This window comes from Trachemys scripta, chromosome 10 (assembly GCF_013100865.1).
Source record: "Trachemys scripta elegans isolate TJP31775 chromosome 10, CAS_Tse_1.0, whole genome shotgun sequence".
In the NCBI taxonomy this organism is placed as follows: domain Eukaryota; kingdom Metazoa; phylum Chordata; order Testudines; family Emydidae; genus Trachemys; species Trachemys scripta.
The window spans coordinates 44307676-44333893 of NC_048307.1; the positions used below are offsets into that span (position 1 = coordinate 44307676).

The window sequence follows — 26218 nt, forward strand, 5'->3', positions numbered from 1 at the left end:
AAAGCAACAGAGGGTCCTGTGGCACCTTTGAGACTAACAGAAGTATTGGGAGCATAAGCTTTCGTGGGTAAGAACCTCACTTCTTCAGATGCCAAGTGAGGTTCTTACCCACGAAAAGCTTATGCTCCCAATACTTCTGTTAGTCTTAAAGGTGCCACAGGACCCTCTGTTGCTTTTTACAGATTCAGACTAACACGGCTACCCCTCTAGTAATTATTAGGAAGCTGGAGGGATTGACTTAAAAGGAAAATTAAAAGAACTCTCATGCAGTGCATACCATAAAGTCTCTGTCAGGTGGCTATGCGTGACTATGGAGAGCCAAGCTAACCATCTACAGCAAACATCTGAAAAGTGTTAATAGCAAGAAAGGAGAGAAATTACAATAGTTAGGGCAGTACAAAGTGGTGTGAGTAGGAAGGATGGGATGAAAGTAAGAAAGGAGTTTAAGAGAAGTATCAGAAAAAAATTAGTTTTATTATTATCTGGTAGAATAGATTCCCAAGGGAAGTGGTAGAATCTCCAACACTTCACACATTTAAAATTTCAGTGGACAAAATAGTAGTGAATGGTCAACTAGGGAACAATCTTGCACTGTCAGGGAAAAGGGAATAAATGCAGATCTTCTATGCAGTGTGGTTGTAGCCATAGTGGTCCCAGGATATTAGAGAGAGAAGGTGGGTGAGGTAATATCTTTTACTGGACCAACTTCAGTTGATGAGAGAGACAAGCTTTCCAGCTACACAGAGCTCTTCTTCTTAAGCAATCTGTTCCACCTGGCATTTAGCTATGATGCAGGGAGAACCTTCCCCTGACCTGAAGAAACGCTCTGTATGGCTCGAAAGCTTCTCTCTCTCTCACCAGCAGAAATTGGTCCAGTAAAAAAAAAATTTCCTCACCCACCTTGTGTCTCTTTAGAGCAGATCTTCTCCTTATGGAGACTGGAGGTGCACAAGGTTTTGAAAAAGAGCTGCTGTGAATAAAGTATACATTTAACAGTCTTGGCAGTATTAAAAACAATTGCATAGAATATGGGAAGTTCTTTGCAGGTTAAATGGTGGGTTCATTCCAAGCACGGGTCATGGCAGCATTTTGATCCTGTGCTCATGTTTCCTCTCCTGCAAATCTGCAGGTCAGGCTGATCTGGGATATGTCTACACGGCCGATGTTAAAAGTGGCAGCACTTTAACGTGGCTGTGTAGTCGCAGCTCCAGCAGTGGGAGAGAGCTCTCCCAGCGCTGTAATAAAACTACCTCTATGAGGGAAATAGCTCCCAGCGCTGTAGCACTGTCTACACTGCCACTTTACAGCACTGAAACTTGCATCACTCGGGTGCGGGGGTTTCATACCCCTGAGCAAAGAAAGTTTCAGTGCTGTAAGTGGCAGAGTAGACAAGGCCTGAGTGCCTTTAGGGAGCTGTGTCTGCAGGGTAACGGCACCCTTCATCCCTCCCAAAGCAGCCTCCCAAATGTTTATGATGTTTGCTGCTATTAATTGGTTCATGGTACCACCTACTGTGTGTGAGGAACTTTTCTATTTGCCTGAAGGGAAGGAGGGCAGGGGAAAGAGTTGAATCAGTTTCCTCTGTCCAAGTTCTTTCCTGGCCTGCGCCTCCTCCCCTGCCCATACAAAACAGGAAGTGTCACTATAGGCAGCATGGCAGAATTGGTTTTTTAAGCGGTCTGGCAGATGATATCAGGGACCTTCAATTGTACATTGTGGCGCATGTGAAAGAAGGCACGGAGGTGATTGAGACACAGGCAGACAAAGGTGGGACTTAGTTGCAATGTCTAAACTAGGGCTGTCGATTAATCACAGTTAACTCATGCGATTAATTCAAAAAATTAATTGTGATTAAAAAAATTTGTTGCAATTAATCGCACTGTTAAACTATAGAATATCAATTGAAATTTATTAAATATTTTTGAATGGTTTTCTACATTTTCAAATATATCGATTTAAATTACAACACAGAATAGCAAGTGTACAGTACTCATTTTATATTATTTTTGGTTACAAATATTTGCACTGTAAAAATGATAAACAAAAGAAATAGTATTTTTCAATTCACTTCATGCAAGTACTGTGGTGCTATCTCTTTATCGTGAAAGTGCAACTTACAAATGTGGATTTTTTTTTATCACATAACTGCACTCAAAAACAAAACAATGTAACACTTTAGAGCCTACAAGTCCAATCAGTCCTACTTCTTGTTCAGCCAATCTCTCAGACAAACAAGTTTGTTTACATTTATGGGAGATAATGCTGTCCACTTCTTAATTACAATGTCACCTGTAAGTGAGAACAGGCATTCACCTGGCACTGTTGTAGCTGGCGATGTATTTATGTGCTAGATGTGCTAAAGATTCATATGCTTCTTCATGCTTTGGCCATCATTCCAGAGGGCATGCTGATGATGCTCATTAAAAAAATGTGTTAATTACATTTGTGACTGAACTTCTTGGGGGAGAATTGTATGTCCCCTGCTCTGTTTTACCCGTATTCTGCGATATATTTCATGTTATAGCAATCTCGGATGATGACCCAGCACATGTTGTTCATTTTAAGAACACTTTCACTGCAAATTTGACAAAATGCAAAGAAGATACCAATGTGAAATTTCTAAAGATAGCTACAGCACTCGACCCAAGGTTTAAGAATCTGAATGCCTTCCAAAATCTGAGAGAGATGAGGTGTGGAGCATGCATTCAGAAGTCTTAAAAGAGCGGAAACTACAGAACCCCAACCACCAAAAAAGAAAATCAACCTTCTGCTAGTGGCATCTGACTCAGATGATGAAAATGAACATGCGTCAGTCCGTGCTGCTTTGGATCGTTATTGAGCAGAATCCATCATCAGCATGGATGCATGTCCTCTGGAATGGTGGGTGAAGCATCAAGGGACATATGAATCTTTAGCGCATCTGGCATGTAAATATCTTGCGATGCCGGCTACAACAGTGCCATGTGAATGCCTGTTCTCACTTACAGGTGACATTGTAATTAAGAAGTGGACAGCATTATCTCCCGTAAACGTAAACAAACTTGTTTGTCTGAGCGATTGGCTGAACAAGAAGTAGGACTGATTGGACTTGTAGGCTCCATTTTACATTGTTTTATTTTTGAATGCAGTTATTCCTTTGTACATAATTCTACATATCTAAGTTCAACTTTCATGATAAAAAGATTTGCACTACCGTACTTGTATTAGATGAATTGGAAAATAGTATTTCTTTTGTTTTTTTACAGTGCAAATATTTGTTATAAAAATAAATGTAATGTGAGCACTGTGCACTTTGTATTCTGTTTTGTAATTGAAATCAATATATTTGAAAATGTAGAAAATATCCAAAAATATTTAAATAAATGGTATTCTATTTTTAAGAGCGCGATTAATTTTTTTAATCGCTTGACAACCCTAGTCTAAACTATTATTTTTTATTATTTATTTCATTTAAATCAGTGCAACAATTAACTTGATGCTGTATAAGATACAAAATGAAGACTATTCTTGCCCTAAAGATCTTGCAGTTTAGTAGACAAAACTGTGGGAGGCCAGAAGAAGGAATAACAGAGGAAATAAAATTTCTCCTCCTAGACAGTAGCATGGCAATGAAAATTTTTAATATGATTTTCTGTCTCTTGTTACTTAACTTTTTTTCCATTCTGCAAATTTAATTCCCAACACAAAGCACTAAAGTTAACCTATATGAGAGCTACTGGCAAGTGTGCAGTAAGGATGATGGTTCATAGTTTGACAAAGGACAGGAGTTCTGTTCATTCGTGCTTTTTATCCTTACTACAGTGTTTAATGGTATTAAGTGTATGCTGAATAACTAAAGATGGCATCCCTTAAAGCACATGAAATCAAATTGCAATTTATTCTTGATCCGTTGAGTTGTACATACTCAAATGTTTCTGGAATCTGGACTGATGTTATGGGTGAACCTGGGCGAGGAATTTAAATGTCTTTTTGTTGTTGTTGTTGTTGAGTTTCAACAAGGAATCTTCAAATCATCAGATCCTTTCGAAAGATGAACCACCTAGAAAGCCACTAAAGTTCCCTGGGCCAGGCAGAGGGGGGGTAAGTTACAGCTTTCTTATTTTATCTTTCAATTAAACAAAACTTATTCTGCCAGTTTCTTCTCAAGTGTTTGAAGAGAAAACAGAAGGGTGGGTGCTATTCAATTACGAGTCTGTGAGAAGGAAGGGGGGATACTAATGGTATGGAAACATTAAAACCTTCTCTTCAGGATACCCTAGTTAACACAAGAACATACTAGTGCAGAATTACAAGATGTTTTCTGCCATGAATGCCCCAGTGGTAAACACTGTAGAATGCAGTCATGTCTTGTTTTGTTTAACATATGTTTTGGTAACATCCATGACTGTCCATTTTCCCAGTGCTGTCTTTCATTTTTGTTTTCCCCAATCCCCTGCACTACCTATGATACTTGTGTGTTATGTGTGGATTAGAATATTGTTCATGGAGTTCTTAAGGCTGTACTTGATCTACCCTGTGATATCGAACATCAGCAGAATCGCCTTTTCTTTTAAAACATTTTTATGTTATCTGTTTTATCATTTGGTCAAGCAGGTTGCCAGACCGGCCCATAAAAAGAAAGCCCGCATGGCGCGGACGCGCTCCGATTTCTTGACTAGAGGTACTTTTGCTGATGGGGAGGGGGATACGGAGGAAGATGATTACGATGACAATTTTGAGTTCCTTCTCTCCCCTGACCAACCTCCTCACCTTGAGCCAGGGCCTACAGCCAGGCTTGGGCAGGCCTGTCACAGTGACTCCGAAATGGTAATTTTCCGACATGCGGGAAAACAAAGGGAGCAAGCAGCTGTGCGGGAGCATTTCTTTGCTAACCTTTAGCTGTACTGACACCCTACACTGCTTCTTCTCCCACTGATGATGATGCTGTAGATGGGTAAACTCAGAGAACACAGCAGAAGCAACCTCAACAAATGAGTGGAGGGAAGACGGCACTTGTGTTTATATCAAACCTTGGCATTGCCTTCAGGATGGATTTGACAAATAAGACACCTAATGAAAGTAGTGCTTCTCCAGAGAGCTACAGTATATACCTAGTACAAATGCTAAGGATCGCCCTGCCAGCAATCATGAAAAAGACTAGGGAATAGGGAGGGCTTGCAGGACTTATGTAGTTTCTCTGTAGACTTACAAAGACTGTTTAATACATTCTACTAGTTTATAACAATAGCCACAGCCTGCCTAATCTCCCTCTCCTTTGACAAGATTCATTGTACAGGTGATCGGAAAAGATCTAACTAAACAAATTGTCCCACATACATACAATCAGTTCTTTGATTAAACAACAAAAACTCTATCTGTATCTTACATTTTTCCTATTTTAGTTTTGATTGTTTATCTTTCATTACACTTTCTGGCCATTTATTTCCCTTTTAAAATAATGCTTCACTTATTATTTGAGGTCTGTAACTTCAAAGAAATTAGTTTCTGGCATCAATTTTTTTTCCAAGATAAAAGAAAATGGGAGTGAGACCACATGTGAAAATGCAGATATCCGCACAGGAAATGTCTCGTTTCCTACCCACTCATTCAGATGGTTTAGACCATCTCTGTCTTACACATACACACAAAATATTTTAATTAATGCTAAAGTTGTGGCAGAAAACTGACCAAAACTGTGAAGTCCATAGTTCAGATAGGCATGTCATTCTGGAGCCGTGTTGCTCTGGCTAGGGATTGGAGAGCATATGGCATGTTACCCCACAGGTGATGTGAACTTCCTGCCACACTCACTATAGATACAGCGGAATCAGCTTTATCACCATAACATGCCTTTACTGGGGGGAATTGCTACAGGACTACCTGAAATGAGGTGGCACTTTTTGTTAAACTCCTTTTTTGTTTTTAACAATAGCTGTAAAAAAAAAAAAAAAAAAATCCTTAGGGTGAATATTCTTTGCAGAGGGGAGGAGACGAGAGTGGATTGTTGATCCAGTTGACTCTTTAGGTTTCTCTCGTTACATAAGAACGGCCATAGTGGGTCAGACCAAAGGTCCATCTAGCCCAGTATCCTGTCAGGACAGTGGCCAATGCCAGGTGCCCTAGAGGGAATGAAGAGAACAGTTAATCATCAATTGATCTATCCCCTGTCACCCATTGCCAGCTTCTGGCAAACAGAGGCTACAGACACCATCCCTGCCCATCCTCGCTAATAGCCATTGGTGGACCTATCCTCCATGAATATATCTAGTTCTTTTTTGAATCCTGTTCTAGTTTTGGCCCTCACAACATCCTCTGGCAAGGAGTTCCAAAAGTTGACTACATTGTGTGAAGAAATACTTCCTTTTGTTTGTTTTAAATCCTCCTTGGTTTTCGAGTTAGGTATACCGGCATTACTGTCTGTCAGAAACACTATTACAGTCTCTCAGTAACATTACTTCATAGGCCCGGTGCTGCTCTTTTGATGAGTCATGGGTGGTTGATTTGCAGTTCCTCTCTATTTCCCGCTTTAATCACAGTAAAGGAAGCTGGGAAATTATATTCAAGTAATTTTATAAATGGCCAAACTGATTTTTTTCTTAAGAAATTGGATCAAAAAAGCAAACTGTCTCTCAGATCTTGAGAGTTACATTTCACCTATAGTTGAACTTCTGCAGTTTGCAGTGTAAACACCCAAACCGTTGAAATTCTCACTGCCTCAGTTATGGGAGAATAAAAGCCACTATTCTAAAATAAAAGGTGGGGAGTGAGGGGAGAAGTAATATTTGCATGCATGGACTTTAAAAACATCTATGAATGTTTGGAGGAAAATTCCCACTGGAGAAGATCACTCATATTGGGCCTGTTTGACTGAAAATAATTAGTGCTGCTGAAGACCAGACTAGTATGGTAAAGGATTGAGTACAATGACCAAAGCAACTGACAGTGAATAGGCTCTTTGGAAACTAAATTCGGGAAACTCCAAAATATTTGGTGTCTTGCTGCAGTTCTGTTGGCTCCTGTGCTTTTTAGATTATTTACAGACCAAACATCTAAAAAGAGATTTTTAAAAGCTATTTTAGATAAACTGATTAAAAGGAGTCTGCACTGAGTAGGTAAGCAGTGCCATAAGCTAAGTGCATGCTGTGTTCCTGGAGGTTTACCCTGTTACAAAGCATTAGTTCTTTTAGCAGTAGAAATCTTTCACACTGGAAAACTCTGCTGAGATGCAAACAGGTGCTGGGCTCACTGTTAGGATGGAGGACGCTATCCTTGGAAGGGTTTTAGTTCATGCCTCTGATTGGAAATGGTCCTATGATTCTGCTCACTGGGTTTAACAACAGTCACTGCATGCAAGTAGTCCTAGGCCTGTCTCATCAGTGCACACTATGTATCATCTCTCCTTCTGTATCACTTACCCTCTGTAATACTCCATCACTATCTCTAACTGGTGGTTGGGCACGCAAAGTGGTATCATCTGGGAGCAGTCACTTGCACGACCAGGCTCTGCTTTCTAGCATATGCTGAATAGATACATTGTTGCATAAAAATACTGTATATCTGTATGTCTTGTAAATATATGCAGCATTTCCATCTGTCTTCTATATTGCAGGACTAGGTTTGAGACCAGCTCTTTGGAAGTGACAGCTTTTGGCTTCTGTATTTCAGAACCGCCTTGCCTTTGTCTCAGTGCTATTTTAGAACAGCAAAATTTATGGACTGTTCAAGTGATGCAGTTTCCAGAAGCTTATTAGCATTTAGATGTTAATAGCTTAGCCCTTGCAGTGCGTGAGAGGCTGTTACATGTGATAAAGCAACTTAATAATACAGCAGTACAGATGTGAGTTGGTTTCAGTACAAACTGGAGAGTACTTGAATGTGGGTGTGTATTTGTTGTTTGCCTTAAGATTTCAATACAATAGGAAGGACAGCCAGGCAATCTTCCTTTGGATGGTGGTGATTATTTTAATGAGAAAAACAAACTAGTTTATCACACATGCACAACAGCTGCTAATTATCAAAAGTCAGTTTTTAGTTAATGTTTTTGGTGTGCTGTTCATAAACTAATGGTTGCTGAATACATGAAAGAAATAGTGTGACACTGAAAACTAAAGCACTTTTTGATTCAGCTGCTGCTATTACTAGCCTGCCTGTTTGAAGTCCTAGTACAGTAAAACCTCCTGATGTCCTGTGTGCAAAATCGATTTATTTGTGTACCCTGCTGGTAGGTAAAGGTGCATTAGATGGTGTTGCTCGCTGGCACTGTGGTATGCACATATCTGCAAAGAGAGAGTCTTCAACCAGAGGTGAAGTTGAAGGTGCAAATGTTGAATCTGATTGCTTAAGACAAAGTAGACTTTGGTGACAATAGTGTGATTGACAATGAGACCATCTTTTCAAAGGCTGCTTGGATTTTTAGTCAGCAAAATTCTAGTTATCAAACAGTATGACAAGTACAAATGTCATGTACAGCTTATCTTAAAGGATTAATAGAGCTTGTTTTTACCTTTAAACAGCAAGCTTGCAATCTCTTGTATCGTGTATGTAAGCGAGCTTGGCTAGAGAATCAGTTAAAGCCTCATTTGAGATGATGTATGAAGCATTTATCATTTTGCAATGATTTGTTTAGATAATTTGTGAGGGGAGAGGGTGAAAATCTTTAAATGCAATTTATGGAAATGAAACCCTTTTTCCCCAAGGCGTTTGAGGAGGCATTGAAAATGAGACAATAATGAGGATACTCTCACTACACCTTTCTTAATAAAGCAGTGACGTGAGTTTTGAATTAAAAAAATAAAAGTTCTGAGTAACTCCAAAATTTGTCACCCATTGTCCAACTCATAAAACAGACAATCCATGGACTTGATGGTTATTACTTCAACAAAGATCCATGAAATAAGAACCCTTGTCATAAGCTATCACTAATCAGTGGGAAATGCATCTTATGAAAATTCTTAAATCCAGCATGATGGAACAAAGCATCATCTCCATCTGTCACAGTCACATATATTTAAATGTGCAGCATGCACACACTAAATCTAAACTCAGCCCATATTATTCCAGAGGAAATTAATTCCCTCCTGTACCCTGCCAGACCCATTAAAGTCCACCCCCTGCAGCCTGCACAAATAGATGCACCTTGCAGTGTGCTCTAACGGTCAACAAACCAGCCCTATTCTAAATCTGTGGATAAAGCTTGTTCCAGACCTGAGCCCCCTGACAGAGAACATTTTGCTGCCAGCTCCCTCTCTTTTTAAGGGCAGTCCAGCTTGAATGTCTCTGTCAATTGAAACTATGGCAGCATGGCAGGGGAAGAGACACTCTATCAGCTCGGACAGTTCCAAGCTATTCAGGGCATTATGAGTTAAAACCAACACCCTGCATTCAAAAATATAGTCAGTTGTTAGAATAGTTTTTTAAATTTTTAATAGAAAACAATTCCCAAAGCTATGGAAGAGCTGAAGAGGAGGATAGTAGGATAGTGATTGCAATCTCAATGGTGTCAAGAAAAAAGAATTTAAATAAACCATATCTAATAGTTTAATGATGATCTCATATACCCCTTATATCTGTTTCACTATGCAATGTGCATCAGCAGACCTTTCCTCTTTACACTGTATATCCACACGCAAGAAAGATGGCTGTTTTCAATCCCCACATTGTTAATATCCAACAAGCAAGATGCCAATGATCTCCCTGCTGCATTATGTCATCATACAAAAAGCCCCTTCAGTGGAGCTGATTATTTCCCTATCTATAATACTTGTTGATGTTGCTCACATAAACAACTACACTATGAAAGTGTTTACAAACAAGGTATCTGAATTCTTTTTATATGGCTGGAAGTTTTATGCAGTGTAATCATGATGACGACTAGAATAAGCACTTTGTTCTTGCATATCCCAACTATTTATTACCAAGAAAATTATATCAGCTTTGGTCATCACATCCGCACCACGTTCTTTCTATGAAAAATCTGATTTCATGTCATGCTCTTGATGTAAAAAGCATACACAGATCCTTTCATCAGACTTGTCTAAAAAAAACACACTACCAGCACCATTGTATGTAAAGCCTCTGTGGGTATGTCTGCACAGTAAAGAAAAGCCCATGGCTGGTCCATGCCAGCCGACTCGGGCTTGGGCTGTGGGGCTGTTTCACTGCTGTGTAGAATTCCGAGCTTGGGCTGGAGCCCAGGCTCTAAGACCCTGCGAGGTGGAAGGGTCCCAGAATTCAGGCTCCAGCCCAAGCTTGGGCTGCAGCCCCAGCCTGGAAGTCTACACAGCAATGAAACAGCCCCATGAGCCTGAGTCGGCTGGCATGGGCTAGCCGCGGGTTTTTCTTTGCTGTGCAGATATACCCTGTGTGCACACAAGCTTTTGGTTGCTTTGATTTGCAAGATCAGATGTGAGGACGGCTATACACTAGCTGTGAGCTGGAAGAACATTGTGGTATTGGCCTACGGACCAGCACAACAAACCTTCCACCCTACTTTTGGAATTCCCACAGCCATTGCTGCCAGAACCAACATGGAGCTTGTTTTAAGCTGAAGCAGAGCATATCTAGGCCAAGAGGACAGCAAACATGAACATATTTCTTTCCCCTTTACTGCTTACAGTAGTAACCAAGCTTAATGTGTCCAATCCTGCGCACTCAGACCACATGAACCATGGCTTTCATTTGCAAAGTGCAGTTCCAGAAAGATCCCAAAACACAGAAGTGCACTTTTGAGAAATTCCCCTGTAATGTCTTATTTTTACACATATCAGAGCTAAGAAGTTTCTGTGGATAAGGATAAGTGATCACAAAATAGGGTTGAATCCACTTAGTCAAACTGCAATCATTGAGACAAATATTTTAACAGGCTTATTTTTAAACGGAGAGGTTTGTACAAACTGTACCTACTTTCATGAGCATCTGAGGTATCAGTTACTGAAATAGGTATTTCATTGTATCCATATATCTACGCGAACAGCTACTGTCATTTCAATATGATAGATTTTTTTTCTAGCTTCTTGAGGGTGTTTAAAATATATCTTTAATGCAACATAAATAGACTAATCAAAATACTGGAAAGAGATTGGGATCTTATTCTGAGCCTCAGTGACCTTTGCTGGAGAAAATCCACAAGCTTCAATTATTATGCAGCTTCTTATTTCAGTGTTGGTAGTGCTCTGCATATGCTGCCATCTGCTGGCTGAAAGGGATAAAACACTTTAAATGTCTGGAAAACAATATACGTAAAAGAAATAAAATAGACTCTTAGTAACAGTTTTTTCATTACATGGTGAATGTTGTTCTCCTAGAATCCATATTTTATGTAATTTTGGTTAAAACCTTTTTTAAATATAGATTACTCATGGGTACAATGGAAAAAATGGTTATATTGAAAGAAATGCATTAAACATAAGAGAGCATGTTCAACTGATCATAGTGTTTTCATTTTAAAAAAACAGTTGTATAGACCAGAAAAAGATCACACTCCTTGAAATGCATTAGAATGCCTCATAACACTCATCTTGCTGGAAAAGGTGACACTCCTGTAAAGGTTCTGTGAGCATGAACCATCAATGTCTTTTTGATTGTAACATACAATCTGGTTTTACAAAGTCTGACTTTCAGCTCCCGTGGTGTTTGTGCCAAATGTGATGTTTTCAGTAAGATGGAGTCAGGTTCAGAAACCCCAATTTTAGCTGAAAATAGTTGCATAATGACCTGACATTTTTAATGTCAAGAAATGTTTCTCACCCTGTGATCTTTCAGGCTGCTCTGCTGAGAGAAATGGCTGCAGTTTTCAGTAGTCGCATTGATGGAGTCACCAAATCTCATCAGTATTTGCAGAAGCTGGATGATTAAACAGACCCTCTTCAGCTAATCCTCTTGTTTAATATGGCCAAATCTCTTCTCCTTGCTGCTTCAGGAATATCGTGCATGTATAGCTTTGCATGCCAAATGAAAAAGGATCTACTCAAAGTCACAACTTTCACCAGGCTTTTTTCTTTTAGAAGAGAAGAAACAAACAAAAAATACTATCCACTAATCAAACCATTTCCTCCTATAGGCGGGGCAGGGAAAAAAGATTTATTATTTATTTCTAATTTTTAATTATTTGTTCTTGGACACTACAGTGATGGGGCTATGAAAGTACATAGATTAGAATTAAATTACCAACCTCAACTGGCTGCCTTAAGACATGATATTGGACAACTTTTTAGAACCATAACCATTGCTCTTTCAAACCAAATTTGACATAACATTGTGAAAAAAGCCTCTCTATTATAACATGCTAGGGAGATTAAGAAAATGCCATCTTTGTAATATTGAGAAATAATCAAAATAAGGCAATACTTAAAATCAAATAGACTTAACCTAAAAAAGCATATGTTTTCAAAGCTTTGCATACAATATTGTTCATGGAACTCTTATTGAATTTAATGAGCTGTGCGATTTAAATCCATTCACACTTCAAAATGTACCCACAGCATTATAAGCTGTTGAAAAAACTATGAATCGTGCTGTTAGTGATTGAACATAGCATATGTAATTTCTTTATATTACCTCTTCCTAAATGGCGTGTCTTCATTTTAGCAGGTCAGTGCACTAGCACTTTGGACAAATCAATATTTTTTTTAGTCTTCTTCAGAGTTGAATACACACCAAAACTTGAATACTGAGGAGGATGTATTAATATCTTATAGGGTACCCTGATATGTTGGCGCTATTGACAATTTCATTGTTAGCTGGGAGTATCTGTTGGAAATTCTGTTGTAGACATCCCTCTTCTAAAATGAAGAGTTGGATTGATCAGTCAATTGAGTGTTCCAACTGGCTGAACATTCTTGGTTGCTTTGTAATGTGGACAACATGTGGGTTTGTGTGAAGCAGTTTAAAATATCCATTGCTAAATCTAATTTAAGGGATGCTCCTTTGGGAAGGAGTTTTGTTAATTCTGTGTGAAAATATGTAGTTAAATACGTGCTGAAGCCAGTATATATGTTTTGCTGTACTTGAAATGTTCTGCTCTTCTGGGAGGCCTTAAGGTTTCTTGTTGCCTGTAAGTGGATCATCAATAGGTTGGACCAGGGCTATCCATTTAGGTTTCACCCAATTGTTAATTTTTTGACAACCAAACAGAAATCAGGACATGTTTTAATGATAGTATATAACATTTTCAATTTTTTGTGTGTAGCCGATGAAATCTCAGATTGTTCTAGGAGGTCTGTGTCACCTGCAATGCTAGCCAGTCTCTTGATTTTTAAAGTATTTTTATCCTTGTAATTGTTGCAGACATTGCAGCGTTTCACATCAGGTGAAGGCCAAGCAAAGCTTCATAAAACAATGTCTCAGGGTGAGATTGGGAAGCTGGCAACTGTTCAGAAGAATCTGCCTACCGATGGAAGGTATGAAATATATACCTGATGGGGGAAGAGCTGAAATGATGGGAGAGAATGAGTCCAACGCATGTCATGTTTGAGTCCCTTCAGACATTAGGGCAACTGGCTCAGTCACTGGGTTTTCATTCTGTCTTTTCAAGAATTCCTTTGAAGGTTAAACCTAAGGATTGAGATTTTTGTTAGATTAAAAAGTTTTAAATTAAATTAATGGAGATATCCCATCTCCTAGAACTGGAAGGGACCTTGAAAGGTCATTGAGTCCAGCCCCCTGCCTTCACTAGCAGGACCAAGTACTGATTTTGCCCTAGATTTCTAAGTGGCCCCCTCAAGGATTGAACTCACAACCCTGGGTTTAGCAGGCCAATGCGCAAACCACTGAGCTATCCCTCCCCCCTATTTCATATTACAAAAGAATGGGATAATACAACCAAGAACCCTTATGTAGCAAGATATATGGGCCTTAATTTTCAAAAATGGGTACCAAATTTTCTGTGCAAAACCATCCAGTTGTCAATGTAACTTGTTCATGCCACTTAAGTGTGTGTTTGTTTTTGAAAATCTGGCCCTTAAAACTAATTACAAGAATCAGAACAAATCACAGGCCTGGGTAGAAATAGAACACTGTGTGAGAATCACTGTGTTGTGTCAAGCAAGAAGACAGGGAAGAATGCGCACTGAAATTGAATAAACATTACAGTGTAAGACCCACATCTCGCTAAAGAAGTACAGTTTAATCACTCTGTACAGAATTCTTTCCAAACTCCCTTTAACACTAAATGAAAATACATATTTAATGTAAATTCAGTATCCAATATTAAGTTAAGCAATGTAGACTTATCTAAGGATAAATTATCATTGAGAAACAGTGACAGATAGAATTCTGAAGTGTATTTCAGTGCTAACTGTAGTGTTGAAATCCAAGACATGCAGTTCCAGAGTCAGTTACAGACTGGATTACAGAGTCATTCTGAGTGGGCCGTATGTTAACTTTATCCTTTTCCCCATTGGAGAAAGCCCAAACTAGACACCTGCTAGGATGAATACCTAGTGCTTTTCTTTTTTCCCTAGATTTCCCAACAGTGAAATAGATCCATGTTCCAAAATGCACTTGTACAGGTATTGTTGGTGTTAGAAGGGAGGAAGGTGCATGGGAATCAGTTAGATTTGGAAAAAAATGGAAATCATCTGAATTAAAGCAATTTCTTTTTTCTCGCCTATTTACAGGCCTCAGAGAGCCAAGATGAGATTCTGGGTGAAAGGGAAACAGGGAGACAAGAAAACATCCAGAGAGAAGCTTACGACCCAGTCTGAGCTGCTTGAGCTGTATACAGAGCAAGAGGAACCAAACATAGAGATGACTCCTGGCCTCCAGCTTGCTGAAGGTAAATGTGGGGGGAGAGGTATGTGGCAGTTTTGCCAAGCTATTTTCAGGTATTTTGAGGGGTCTGCAAAGTTGTACTCGATGTAGCCTCTTGGAGATACAGACCATAACCAAACTGAGCAGTAAGAGTTAAATAATGATGTAGTGATATGAAGTTCATTTAATTGGTGTAAAATACATCTAGAGGCTCTTATAATTAAGCAGAGATTTTACAGCTTCCATGTTGACATTTGTAGCAGGGTTGGACAAGCTCTCCTTTATCAAGAAAAACTTCAAAATGTATAATTAAATTCTTGATAGTGAATGAATGAGGCTATATATTAGAGTGATGGAATGAGAGTGGATGCTAGTTTTCACTGCAGAATTAGAGAATTTTCCTGAGTAGGTCAGGTGAGCGCATAGGGTGCAGGGTTGAAGACAAGAAACACATTGATTACTTTAAAAAAAAAATTAGGCTAAATAGTCAAAACAATGTCATAATCCCAAACAAGAAACTTTGGTTTATAAATACGTGTATCGATAATTTAAGGGAAGAAAACTATAAATGTGGTATTGTTGTTTTAAAATAAATTCAAGCATCTGAAAGGAAATAAATTCAGCTCTACCTAGCTTTGGACCTGTGGCTTTAGAAAGGTCACACACATCAAATTTTATGTCTGGCTCACCACTAAGCCTTCCATTCTCACTGAGCCTAAAAGCTGCATTACTGCTCTGAGTACTTTCTCTCTCATTTTCTTATTTAATGTGCTGGGATCCCTGCAGAAAATGCTTCTGAAAAATATTTTCTCTTCTCTTAAGAATGTCCAACCTCCTTCTGGACTCTGTGGGAGGCAGCAGAATTAGGATACAGAGATGGCTATTTGTTCTCCCTTGTGTAGGGCTGCTGTCTTCTCCATAAGTTGCAGGAAATGCCTGTCTAATAATATTTGGCACGTTCCATTTTGAAAGTGTTGTACAACCACTAAATAACTAACATTCTCATTGCACCACTTTGAGGTAGGCAGTGTTCTTCTCCTTGGACAGAGGAAGAAACAGGCAGAGGGGCTAAGTTGATTCCACTCTGATGTACAAATACGACACTTTCCTACTCTACTCCCTGTGAATATTCAGAGTAATATCTGCTAACTTTAATGACTTTTCTTTTCTTCCTTGTTACCCTATCATGACCATCAGTACAGCTTGGAGAGGGTGAGCTGGTTCTCTTCTGGTTTGCACTTCATCAGCAGAATTGTTCTCTAAGTTCCCCCATCACAGAATTGGTGGCGGTGGTGAAAGAGAGACTCCAGCTTGATTTTCAGGTCCTGGGTGGAACTTGCAGTACTGGCATCTGGGAAAATCATTGTTATTATTTGTGCACTGAGCACATTTAAGTAGAAGTTTCTGAGATTAAATATTGCAGCATTTTAAGCTTTAATAATGAAAAGTGATAAGAAATTAACAACACGATGGTGCTTCTGGGCACTCAAAAAACAATCATAATCTGCATTTCTCTTTCCTAACTTTTAATTGTAGAGTTGGGTCCACATCACCTGACACCCCCAAGGAGTCCAGAGCTGTCAGGCATCTACAGAAGGGAATTTAAAGAGAACAAGGAGCCATCTCCCAAAGTGAAGCGTAAGCGCAGCGTGAAGATCAGCAGCTTGGCACTGGAGCCTGTCCAGTGGCAGAATGACTCTCTGCAGATCATAACCAGTGCTGGTGACTTGAAAAGCATGGATGAGTTTCTCCTGAAAAAGGTACACTCGGCCATTTTCACTTCAGCATAACTACAATAGAGAACAAAAGACAGATAAAATGCTGCTGTCTTGTATATTATATAATCAGGGCCACCTCTTAAAAGAGCAGCTTTTATACCACAACTGAGATGACAGTTTTAGATCAAAAGCTGCAATCTTGACTATAGCCATTCTAAATAATTTTCCAGAGTTACCCATGTTATTGTAAAAGCAGCAAAGAGTCCCGTGGCACCTTATAGACTAACAGACGTATTGGAGCATGAGCTTTCGTGGGTGAATACCCATGTCTGTTAGTCTATAAGGGGCCACAGGACTCTTTGCTGCTTTTACAGATCCAGATTAACACGCCTATCCCTCTGATCCATGTTATTGTGTTATTCACAGTCAATATGGTGGGCAGAGTTTACTGAATCAATACATTTTTTTAATACTGGGAGAGAGAGAAAACACTCCTCTTTGGTCTCCAAAGAAAAACAACTGATCAGCCAATTGGCTATTTTAGTTCCGCACCATCAGAACAAAATGAAAGGTCTTCAGGAAGTCATTGGACTGATTGGCTAACTGGCTGGCAAGGAAATAATGTCTAAATGCAAAAATCAAAGTGTATTCTCATAACTTATCAATATCAAACAAAGTAATCTGCTTATAAGAAGGCAGTTTCTCCTTAATAAGTGGTGCTGGTGCATAAAATAGAATATTGTAATTCTTTCTATGGTTCCCAGATGAATGATCTGGATAATGAAGACAGTAAGAAGGACACACTTGTGGATGTGGTGTTTAAGAAAGCATTAAAAGAATTCCGGCAAAACATCTTCAGCTTTTACTCATCAGCTTTGGCGGTAAGTAAAGGTGCTGTCATGTCAAGTACTAGTTTAGAAGAGTAGCACATAGAAAACTTTACACCAAGGAAGAATGAAGGAAAGGTGCCCTAGTTTCCCACAACAAAACCAAACTACATCATCTTAAATGCACCTTAACATAGTGGAGGAAACTCAAAGGAGGGCAGAAAGTTTATGGATTTAAAAAGTTCATTCAGTGAAATACATATGCTCCTCTCGCCGTAAGCTGTGTTCTGTGTCTGGGTGCCTTGATAGTGAGATGCTTGTACAATCTGCTCAAATGCTGTTGGTTCTGTAAAATTGTAAATCTGGTGTAATGACTCCCTGATATAAACCCTACCTTCAGCAGCATGTAACCCCTATCACAGTAGTGCAGGTAGTATTCTAACCTACAGTGGGTCTTGTACTGCTCCAAACCTCAATCATATGCTGCTGAGAAGCAAAAGCTACATTGTAGGTTAGAATGTGTGCAATTAAATGGGAGGTAGTAAACTGTTACAGCTACCAAAGTGCTGGAAACATTTATGTTAAAATTCCAGTGATAGCACTTCTACAAACTTGGAAGTCTTTGCCCTTTGAGTGTCTGTATAGATCTGCATTGTACATTACAAGATAAGGCTTGTTACTTCCCAAAACTAACAAAAATTCTCTAGCACTTTCATGCGATTCAGCACTTCATGTAGCTGGCAGCCTCCTCAGTTGATCTCTTTTGCTGTTCAATCCACCAGCAAGCCACTGTACTGTACAGTGTGTTCTATAAAATAACAATGGACAAACTAGTTTTTTCATCACACTCTTGTGCTTACCCACATTAAAGGCCTAAGAGTGCCAGTCAGGGCTGGAACAACTCTCTGAAGATATGGAAATCTGTCCTATTAAAGTCCTTTTTCTGATCCTTTTGTTTCTTTATAAGATGGATGATGGGAAGAGCATCCGGTATAAAGACCTGTATGCCCTGTTCGAGCAGATTCTGGAGAAAACCATGAGGCAGGAGCAGAGGGATTGGAGTGAATCACCCGTCAAAGTTTGGGTCAACACCTTTAAAGTATTCCTTGATGAGTATATGACAGAATACAAACCTCTGGATTACACTGCTGCAAAGGTATGCAGGGAACCAGTCTGCCTCCTTCTCTTTGCTTATTGAAATGGTGCTGTTCCGCTTCACACACCGTATCTCTGGGATGATGCTGTAGATTGTCAAAGTGGGCAGCCACATTGCTGCGAAGCCTTGGGGATGAGGCAGGCTGTAGGCCTCCAGTAAAAATAAGTGTAATGCTTTGCACCTCTGGTTGTTCAGCTGGCAACCTCTGAAAAATGGGACAATTATTCTGCTCATCTGGAAGTGGGGGGGTAGTAGAGGGTCATGTGCACTTTCTGGTGGATTTGAGATTATTTTCATCATCTAAGGGTGAGAAAAGGCAGAGGAACATAGTATAGAGTTTACCAGACCTCACCAAGAGCCTTCCAGTGCCTCCCACTTCTTGGGAGCAATCATGCCTTAAAAATAAAGGTGTTCCTTCATTCTGCCTTTCTGCCCCTCCACCAGTGACCAACTGCCCAACTCCCTCTCAGCTTCGGCTGCCACTGAAGAGCCTCTGCAGGGGATGGTATGGGGAGGTGAGGGTCTCCAGGTTGCAGATCAGTGCGGCAACCAGCTGATGGTCACAGAGCAACCAGAATCTACCACAGTGCACACCCTGTTCTCACATCCACGCTGCCATTCACACACACAGGTTCCTTGCTCCCTGCTCTTTCCACCCTGCAATTAAAACCACTAGTGGCTCTTAGGCCAGGCTGGTGGGGGTCACCAGTTGTTGTTCTGGAAAGAAGAACCAACCCCTCTCCTCTGGCTCCCATGCTGCAGCTCATCTACAGTCCTCAGGACAAGTTTCTTGTGGGCCACAGTCCTTGGACAGGATGTGAGCTCTGTAGGGCAGTTTTTCAAAGCCCAGAGCTCTCAGCTGAAGCAGGGCAGTTATGCAGTTAGGGTTGAATTTTCAAAATCACCCAACTGACTTTTGAAAATGGGATTTTTGCTCCTAAGTCACTGATATGCTTTTGAAATATTTCCCATAATGCCTGTGTCTGCAAGTCACAGTGTGCATTGGCAGAACTGTGTGAGTGGCCGAGGACGTGGAATGTCCAGGCTTGCTGTAGGTCTGGATTGAAGTGAACCAGCAGAGCTGTGGAGGGAAGATAAATTTGAGAGAATTCAGCAGACTTTAACTTGAACTATTACTCTCTGATTTAATTATTATCTTTAAATCGCTTTTAAATTCACCTTAGGTGCCAAAAACAGAGAGAAAAAAGAGAAGAAAAAAAGAAGCAGATGTGGTAAGTTGAAATCTCCGTGCTTTAGTGTTAAACAATTAAAGTCTGTGTGGTCAGAAAGGAATCATGCTGATAGCAATCTCTGTGCCTACATTTGAGCATTGTAACTTACTAAGAACAAATCTCACTGGAAGAGAGATTTAACAATGTGCTAGGAAAGCTAATGAGATGAACTAGTTTTGCTTTTATCTGTCTCTCTCTTTTTTTGGCTTTGCTTTTATTGCTAATTCCAATTTCATTGGCTGGTAGAAGGAACAATATAATTAATAATTAATGCTGCGATTTAGTCATGGAAGTCCATAATTTCCAAAGACCTCCGTGACTTCAGCCAGCACCGGCTGGGAGCTGCAGGGTCCCCTGCTGCCTGCGGAGCCTGGAAGCTGCTCCAGGATGTCAGGTGGACCCCCCGCAGCTCCCCGCCACCACAGGCAGCAGGGGGGACCCCCACAGTTCGCAGCTGCCAGCGGTGGGGGACCCTGGAGCTCCGAGCCTTCAGAGGTGGTGGGGGCCCCTGGAGCTCCCAGCCCGCACGCAGCTGACCAGGCTCCCCATTTTGTCAAGGATATTTTTAGTAAAAGTCAGGGACAAATCATTGGTGTCTGTGAATTTTTCATTATTGCCCATGACCTGTCCATGATTTTTACTAAAAATATGCGTGACAAAATCTTAGCCTTATAACAAATAATGGAATGTATCAGTTTGTAATATGCAGCAGAGGCTAGTATTTGCCTAGATGTCCATAGTGTAAAATTCAGAAAGTTGCATTCCATTCTTCTAACATCAGGTCAAAGGAATATGATGTTTTTTTGCATTTAGAAATGGAGTCATCTGCTTTAAAGATGCTCTGCCATCTGCTGGAGAAGGAACAGAACTGCAGTTTAGTATAACTAAAAGACCCCAATTTACAGAAGTGGGTAAATATATGAGATATCTGTATCCCAGCTGCAGATGTTCAGATTGGCAGTCAGTTGTTTAGGAACTTGAATGCTGATTTCAGAGTCCAAATACAGTTTTCTGATCTCCATTCAGGTTGCTAATGTTTGAAGATTGGACTCATCAAAGTAAAAAGAGCAAGGAACAAGGAGATATTTCCATATTGGTGCTCTGGTGACACACTTAAATCATTAGAGTTTCATTCTCACAACTTGACATGTCACCAGAACTCAAGGGAAATATTTCCTTGTGCATTCTATCTCTGCAGTTCGATATACACCAATTTGTGTATTGGTTTGATTTTATGCAGGCACAGACCTAGGCTGCTAGTTATGAAAGATCTACAAGTAAATTGCTTCAGAAAAGAAAATGCAAATAATACATCGACTCAGACAAAAACACACGTCTCTCTTGGGAGATTCTGTGGTGAAGAAGGTCTGTCCTGTGTTCATTCCTGACAAAGAAGCTGTGGCTGTCCAAAGGCTCCAAGTACTGACAGTTAATTCACCCGTTCTGCAGCAGGCTGTGCATCCAGCTCCCTGTCACTTGAGCCACTGAATTTTCAATCTTGTGTTTTGTCCTAGGTGGAAGAGCATAATGGTCACATCTTTAAGGCAACCCAGTACAGCATCCCCACATACTGCGAGTACTGCTCCTCCTTGATCTGGATAATGGACAGGGCTTCTGTTTGTAAATGTAAGCATGGACCGTTCAGCTCATCTTGTGTTCGTTTCCTGGTGATACCTATTGTGCTCCTAAGAATCCCCTGTATATTTCCCTCTTCCTTCCCATGACATCCTGAAGCCATGAAAACAGAGGACCCATCTAGGGTGCTCCCAAAATCAGCCAGTAAGGTCACTGTACAGCACAGTGCAGAAGGGAGACACCAGCTGTGGGAATTGTGGGGCGGCATCTCACACAAAACTGCAAATCCACTGCTGGCTCTTGAAGCTAGTCATGTAGCGATTAATTCAGTCTTTATAAAGACAATGATAGGGGTAAGAAAAATATTATCAGGGAAAAATACTGAGCTACGATGACATAGTCTCGGCACGTGGGATACGTGGTCCTTTTCAGTCTGTAGAATTTCTGATGCCCTGATGTGCCTGACACCAATTAATACAGTTTAGAGTATTGAAATTGGAGTTAATTGGACCTTTGTGGGCATGAGAAAAAGTTCAGAGAACGGGGGTTTTGTCCATTATTTTAATTTTTCTGATGGCTCTGAAAATCGAGAGTGGCTTTTTGATGGGAGAGGAAGGGCTGAATTACCGTTTTCGTGGTATTTTAGTACAAAATTGGATACAGGGAGAACTGAAATCAGATGATATTTCCAACCCAGTCAAGCAGATCAAAATCTAATAGTTCAGAGAACCATCTAAACTTGTGGAATATCTTCTGAACCAATCCTCCAAACCTGGGAATTGTGCCAAAAAATGTTAATTGTCGTACCTTTTAAAAATAAAGGCTTTGATTTTTATTTATTAGGGCTGTGAATGCAGATAAGGTATTTCTGGGCCCAAGTGGTATATTGAGTGCAGAAGTGGCCATTTGTGAATGCATAGTATGTGTATTACTGGCATCTAGCTGTAAAAATCGGGTCCAAAATATCGAGCAGAAGGCTGTAAAATGTGCACAACACCAACTCTTTGCACAAACGTTAGCTAATTAACTTGTCTTGTGGCTTTACTAACTGACATTTTGAGTCCACCCAGTCCAGTAAGGATTCGATCACTGCTTGTCCTGTATCTTTGGGAGCCTTTGTCAGGGCCGGCTCCAAAGTTTTGGCCGCCCCAAGCAGCCAAACCAAAAAAAAAAAAAAAAAAAAAAAAAAGCAGGAGTGAGGGACCGTCCACCGAATTGCCGCCGAACAGCTGGACGTGCCGCCCCTCTCTGCAGTGGCCACCCCAAGCAGCTGCTTGGTAAGCTGGTGCCTGGAGCCGGCCCTGGCCTTTGTGCTGTGCAGCAATGGCTCAATTCCCTGACACAAGTAGCCTGCCCACAAACATAAGGTCTCACCTTGGCTCTCACAGCCTAATTCCACTTTGCAGGGTGACACCAACAAACATACCTTCAGTCCAAAATATGTCCTTCCCAAATTCTTAATTACCAGATACTTGGACTATTCCCCTCTGGTTCATCACTCCCAAAGGTGTGAAATCAGCCCCCCAGTTAACAGCTCTGTTTGGTGTACACACTCCACGCAGTTTGCACATCAGAGACTTGCTTGGAATAAAAATAAACAAAAAGTATATGAAATAGAAAACCCCCAGATTCAAAGATGAAATAGTAATGGGAAAGCAAACATATACAAGTTACATGGAAAATAAATGGAAAGACGCAACCTTGAGCTGCACATTTTCATATCAGATAAAATCCCTTTTCAAATAAGAGGTACCTATTGCTTTAAAACAGTTTCCCAGCTTATAGGAAGGATCCAGTGTTTGTGGACAACCTCCTGCCTTGAGACAGCTGTCCCCCAAGTTCTGGATGATCTTCAATTCAAACCCCTTCCATTTGAAAAGGACTTGCCGTTTGTTTTTTTTAGTCACTATAGATATTCAAATTAGGGAAAACTCCCTCCTTTCTGTAGAATGGGGTTTTCCTTTCAGTTTCAAGTTGTTCCCATTTGCTTTGATGGTTCCCCATTGTTTTTTCCTGGGCTGGACAATGTCTAGGTCAGGGGGTGGGCAAACCTTTTGGCCCGAAGGCCACATCTGAGTGGGGAAATTGCATGCAGGGCCATGAATGTAAGGCTGGGGCAGAGGGTTGGGGTGCGGGAGAGAGTGTGGGTGTAGGAGGGGGTATGGTGTGCAGGAAGGGGCTCAAGGCAGGGGGTTGGGATGCAGGAGGGGGCTCAGGGCAGGGGGTTGTGGTGCAGAAGGGATGCGGGGTGCGGCAGGGGTTTGAGGTGCAGGAGGGGTGCGGCAGGGGGTTGGGGTGCGGGCTCCAACCTGATGCCCCTTACCTGGAGCAGCTCCAGGGTGGCAGCGGCACACACCGGGGCCAGGGCAGGCTGCTCTTGCCTGTTGGTACCTCCCCTGAAGCTACCATTGACCGCGGTTCCCCGTTCCCGGCCAATGGGAGCTGTGGTGGGCGGTGCCTGCAGGCAAGGGCAGCGCACAGAGCCCTCTGTCCCACTCCCTCAGGGGCCGCAGGGACGTGGTGCCGGCCGCTTCCGGGAGCAGCGCAGGGCCCGCAGCGCCACGGGGGTGGCAATCCCACAGGCCGGATGCAGCCCTTGGGGCGTATTTTGCCCACCCCTGGCCTAGGTGCTTGAAGCCAGTCTCATGGGTCTGGGGAAGTAGCTCCTCTCTGCCTGATTGCTTCACTGCCCTGTTGTGAGGTGATACTGAAGTATAGTTACAATTTTGTATATACACCCTCCTTCATAACCATAACCTGTACACATAGCTCAGAATGACTATTCAGTGCATTACAAGCTTTCATAAAAGATCTTACGTGATGCACTCTTACAGTAGAATAACAGAAAGCAATCACTTGGTTTAACTGATTCTTTTTGCTGGGTTAAACCTTCTTTTGTCCCATTGGGGTGTCTGGAGTCTGATTATCACACGAACATGCCAGGAGATACTGTAAAGTGCTAAGTATAATTTTTTCTCATTGTTACAGTATGTAAGTATGCTTGTCACAAGAAGTGCTGTCTTAAAACCACAACCAAGTGCTCCAAAAAGGTAAGACTTGGTCAATCCATTCATTCATTTAAATATCTTTTCTCTTCTGTGAGCATAGCTTTAATTAGTGATTTTAAGGAGGTGTTTACAGGTACAATAGTGGAATTATACTAGCTGGAAACTGGGTTGCATTCCTGTGCATGTGTGCCAACTGCAGAGGTGAGCTCACTCGTCAAGGAGGGTGCAGAGCTGAATGCTTTTTTGTACCGCCTGCCACTCCACTCATCTGCTCCAAGGCCTTAAATATTCTCGCCAGCAGGAGGAGCCTGCCTCATTTTACAGCATATATGGGATTTCAGAGTAGAGAAATGAGTAGATGTAATTTACAGCACATGTCACGGTGTATATAGTATCAGGTACTTAGTCAAGGCCAAGGGTATCTAGTATCACTTGTATTTCCTGACCTGTGGCGGTGGTTTTTCTTTTCCATTTTACATCTTGTTACATTTTTATAGCAGTTAACTTGTGTTATCCTAGATACTCCAGCAGCCAGTGAAGTCCCCATAGTACCCACTTAATAAAACCTTGCATGTTCTCTTAGCTGTTATTTACCAGGCAGTCAGGATGTATAGACAACAGGGAATAAATTCAGCAGGTTATTAGAGATGCCAATGAACCATTAAACTATTATCTTTTCATTTTCTCCTGTGTTTATTGCACTCAGTAAGTAGCTGGTATGGCTCTTGGTAATGTATAAGGAGTATAGCATGTGCAAAGCTTAATCAGCTTCCAAGGTGTAAGTCCCAGAGGGCAACATAGTTCAACTTTTCCCTGTGTGTAACTAGAGATCCTCTTTGTTAAAGCTTGGAAGAACATTTGAATGTATTTACTTTAACATCATTTTTCAGCCATCCCCCACTCCCTACCCTGACAGTGCATGTACTGAATCTCTGCAGTGTATTTGAGGGAGCTGGATCCATGATGATAAACAAATAGCAGCCTGTGATACTCTGACAGGGATAAATGCATCTCTCTGGTGTTTCCAAGAGAATGGAGTTGCTTTACATGGTTAAGCATTTTGTATCCTTACAATCTCAGCCTGAACCTGTGTGTTTTATGCTAATATGAATGAGAATTGATATCTTTGCTACATGCCACCTCCCTCCCCTTCTGCCCAGGAAAACGAAAAGTTGATTCTAATGCTGTTGGTTCACCAAACCAGGCCTACTGCTTTGGCCACAATTCAGTGGCACACAGCCAGAAATGCAGCGAGCAGGAAATGAAAGAATTCAGTCCAAGAAAACTCTGCTAAAATAAAATAACTACTTGGTGTGAATTCATTTCCTGAACTCTAGTGAAGTGACATTAATGTATTCGCCAAGTTCATCTTTAAAAATCTTGCTTGCTAATGCCCAGGAAAATTTGGAGTCTGAAAAATAAATACCAGTCCAAGGTACTGATCAGAAATGGTTAGATCATTTGCATTTGTTAATTTGTTTATGGATGGATGGATGGATGGATCCAGGCTGCTAAGGGTTAAATTTTCACAGTGCATCCGCTGAGAAGGTCGGTGCCATTTGGTATATTTTGAGAAGGTGCCCTTTATCCAAAAGGTAACAGCAGATTTCCTAGTTGTTTTTTAACTTTATGCAGAACCTGGTGACTTTTCATTTAGGCTTATGATGGAACTAATAGAGCATCAAGCTTATCTTAGCAGTGTATTTGCTTTGATGGACCTTGTAGTTTGCACTAATGCATTTTATGCCAATGTTGGCAGTTGAACACAGTGACAGCAAAAGTTAGAGTTTTTGTTATAGCACTTGATGTTAGCTATAGGAACAGCCCAATCCTGGCACTAAAAGATTAAGAGATGATAGTACAATAGCTTGTGAATTTTACACGAGATCAAAACCAGTTGCTGTCACCATTTCTTCCTGGTGTGTTCTTGCATGGAGGTCTATCCAGTGTGGAAACCTCCCCTGGACATTCCCCT

The 26218-nt window shown here is 40.9% G+C and overlaps 1 protein-coding gene across 7 annotated transcripts in view; it reads left to right on the forward strand.

Annotated features, from left to right (window-relative positions):
* MYO9A (myosin IXA) overlaps positions 1-26218 on the forward strand; it is a 455456-nt gene that overhangs the window by 411978 nt on the left and 17260 nt on the right. For 6 of the 7 annotated variants that reach the window (XM_034783136.1, XM_034783134.1, XM_034783135.1 and 3 more), the window contains 10 exons: positions 3990-4080; positions 4594-4806; positions 13264-13376; positions 14595-14752; positions 16264-16487; positions 17210-17326; positions 18240-18428; positions 19613-19660; positions 21175-21286; positions 24224-24285. In XM_034783136.1, the coding sequence (XP_034639027.1) occupies positions 3990-4080; positions 4594-4806; positions 13264-13376; positions 14595-14752; positions 16264-16487; positions 17210-17326; positions 18240-18428; positions 19613-19660; positions 21175-21286; positions 24224-24285 (1327 nt within the window). The remainder of the gene's footprint in view (positions 1-3989; positions 4081-4593; positions 4807-13263; positions 13377-14594; positions 14753-16263; positions 16488-17209; positions 17327-18239; positions 18429-19612; positions 19661-21174; positions 21287-24223; positions 24286-26218) is intronic. The other variant, XM_034783141.1, reaches the window with a different exon arrangement.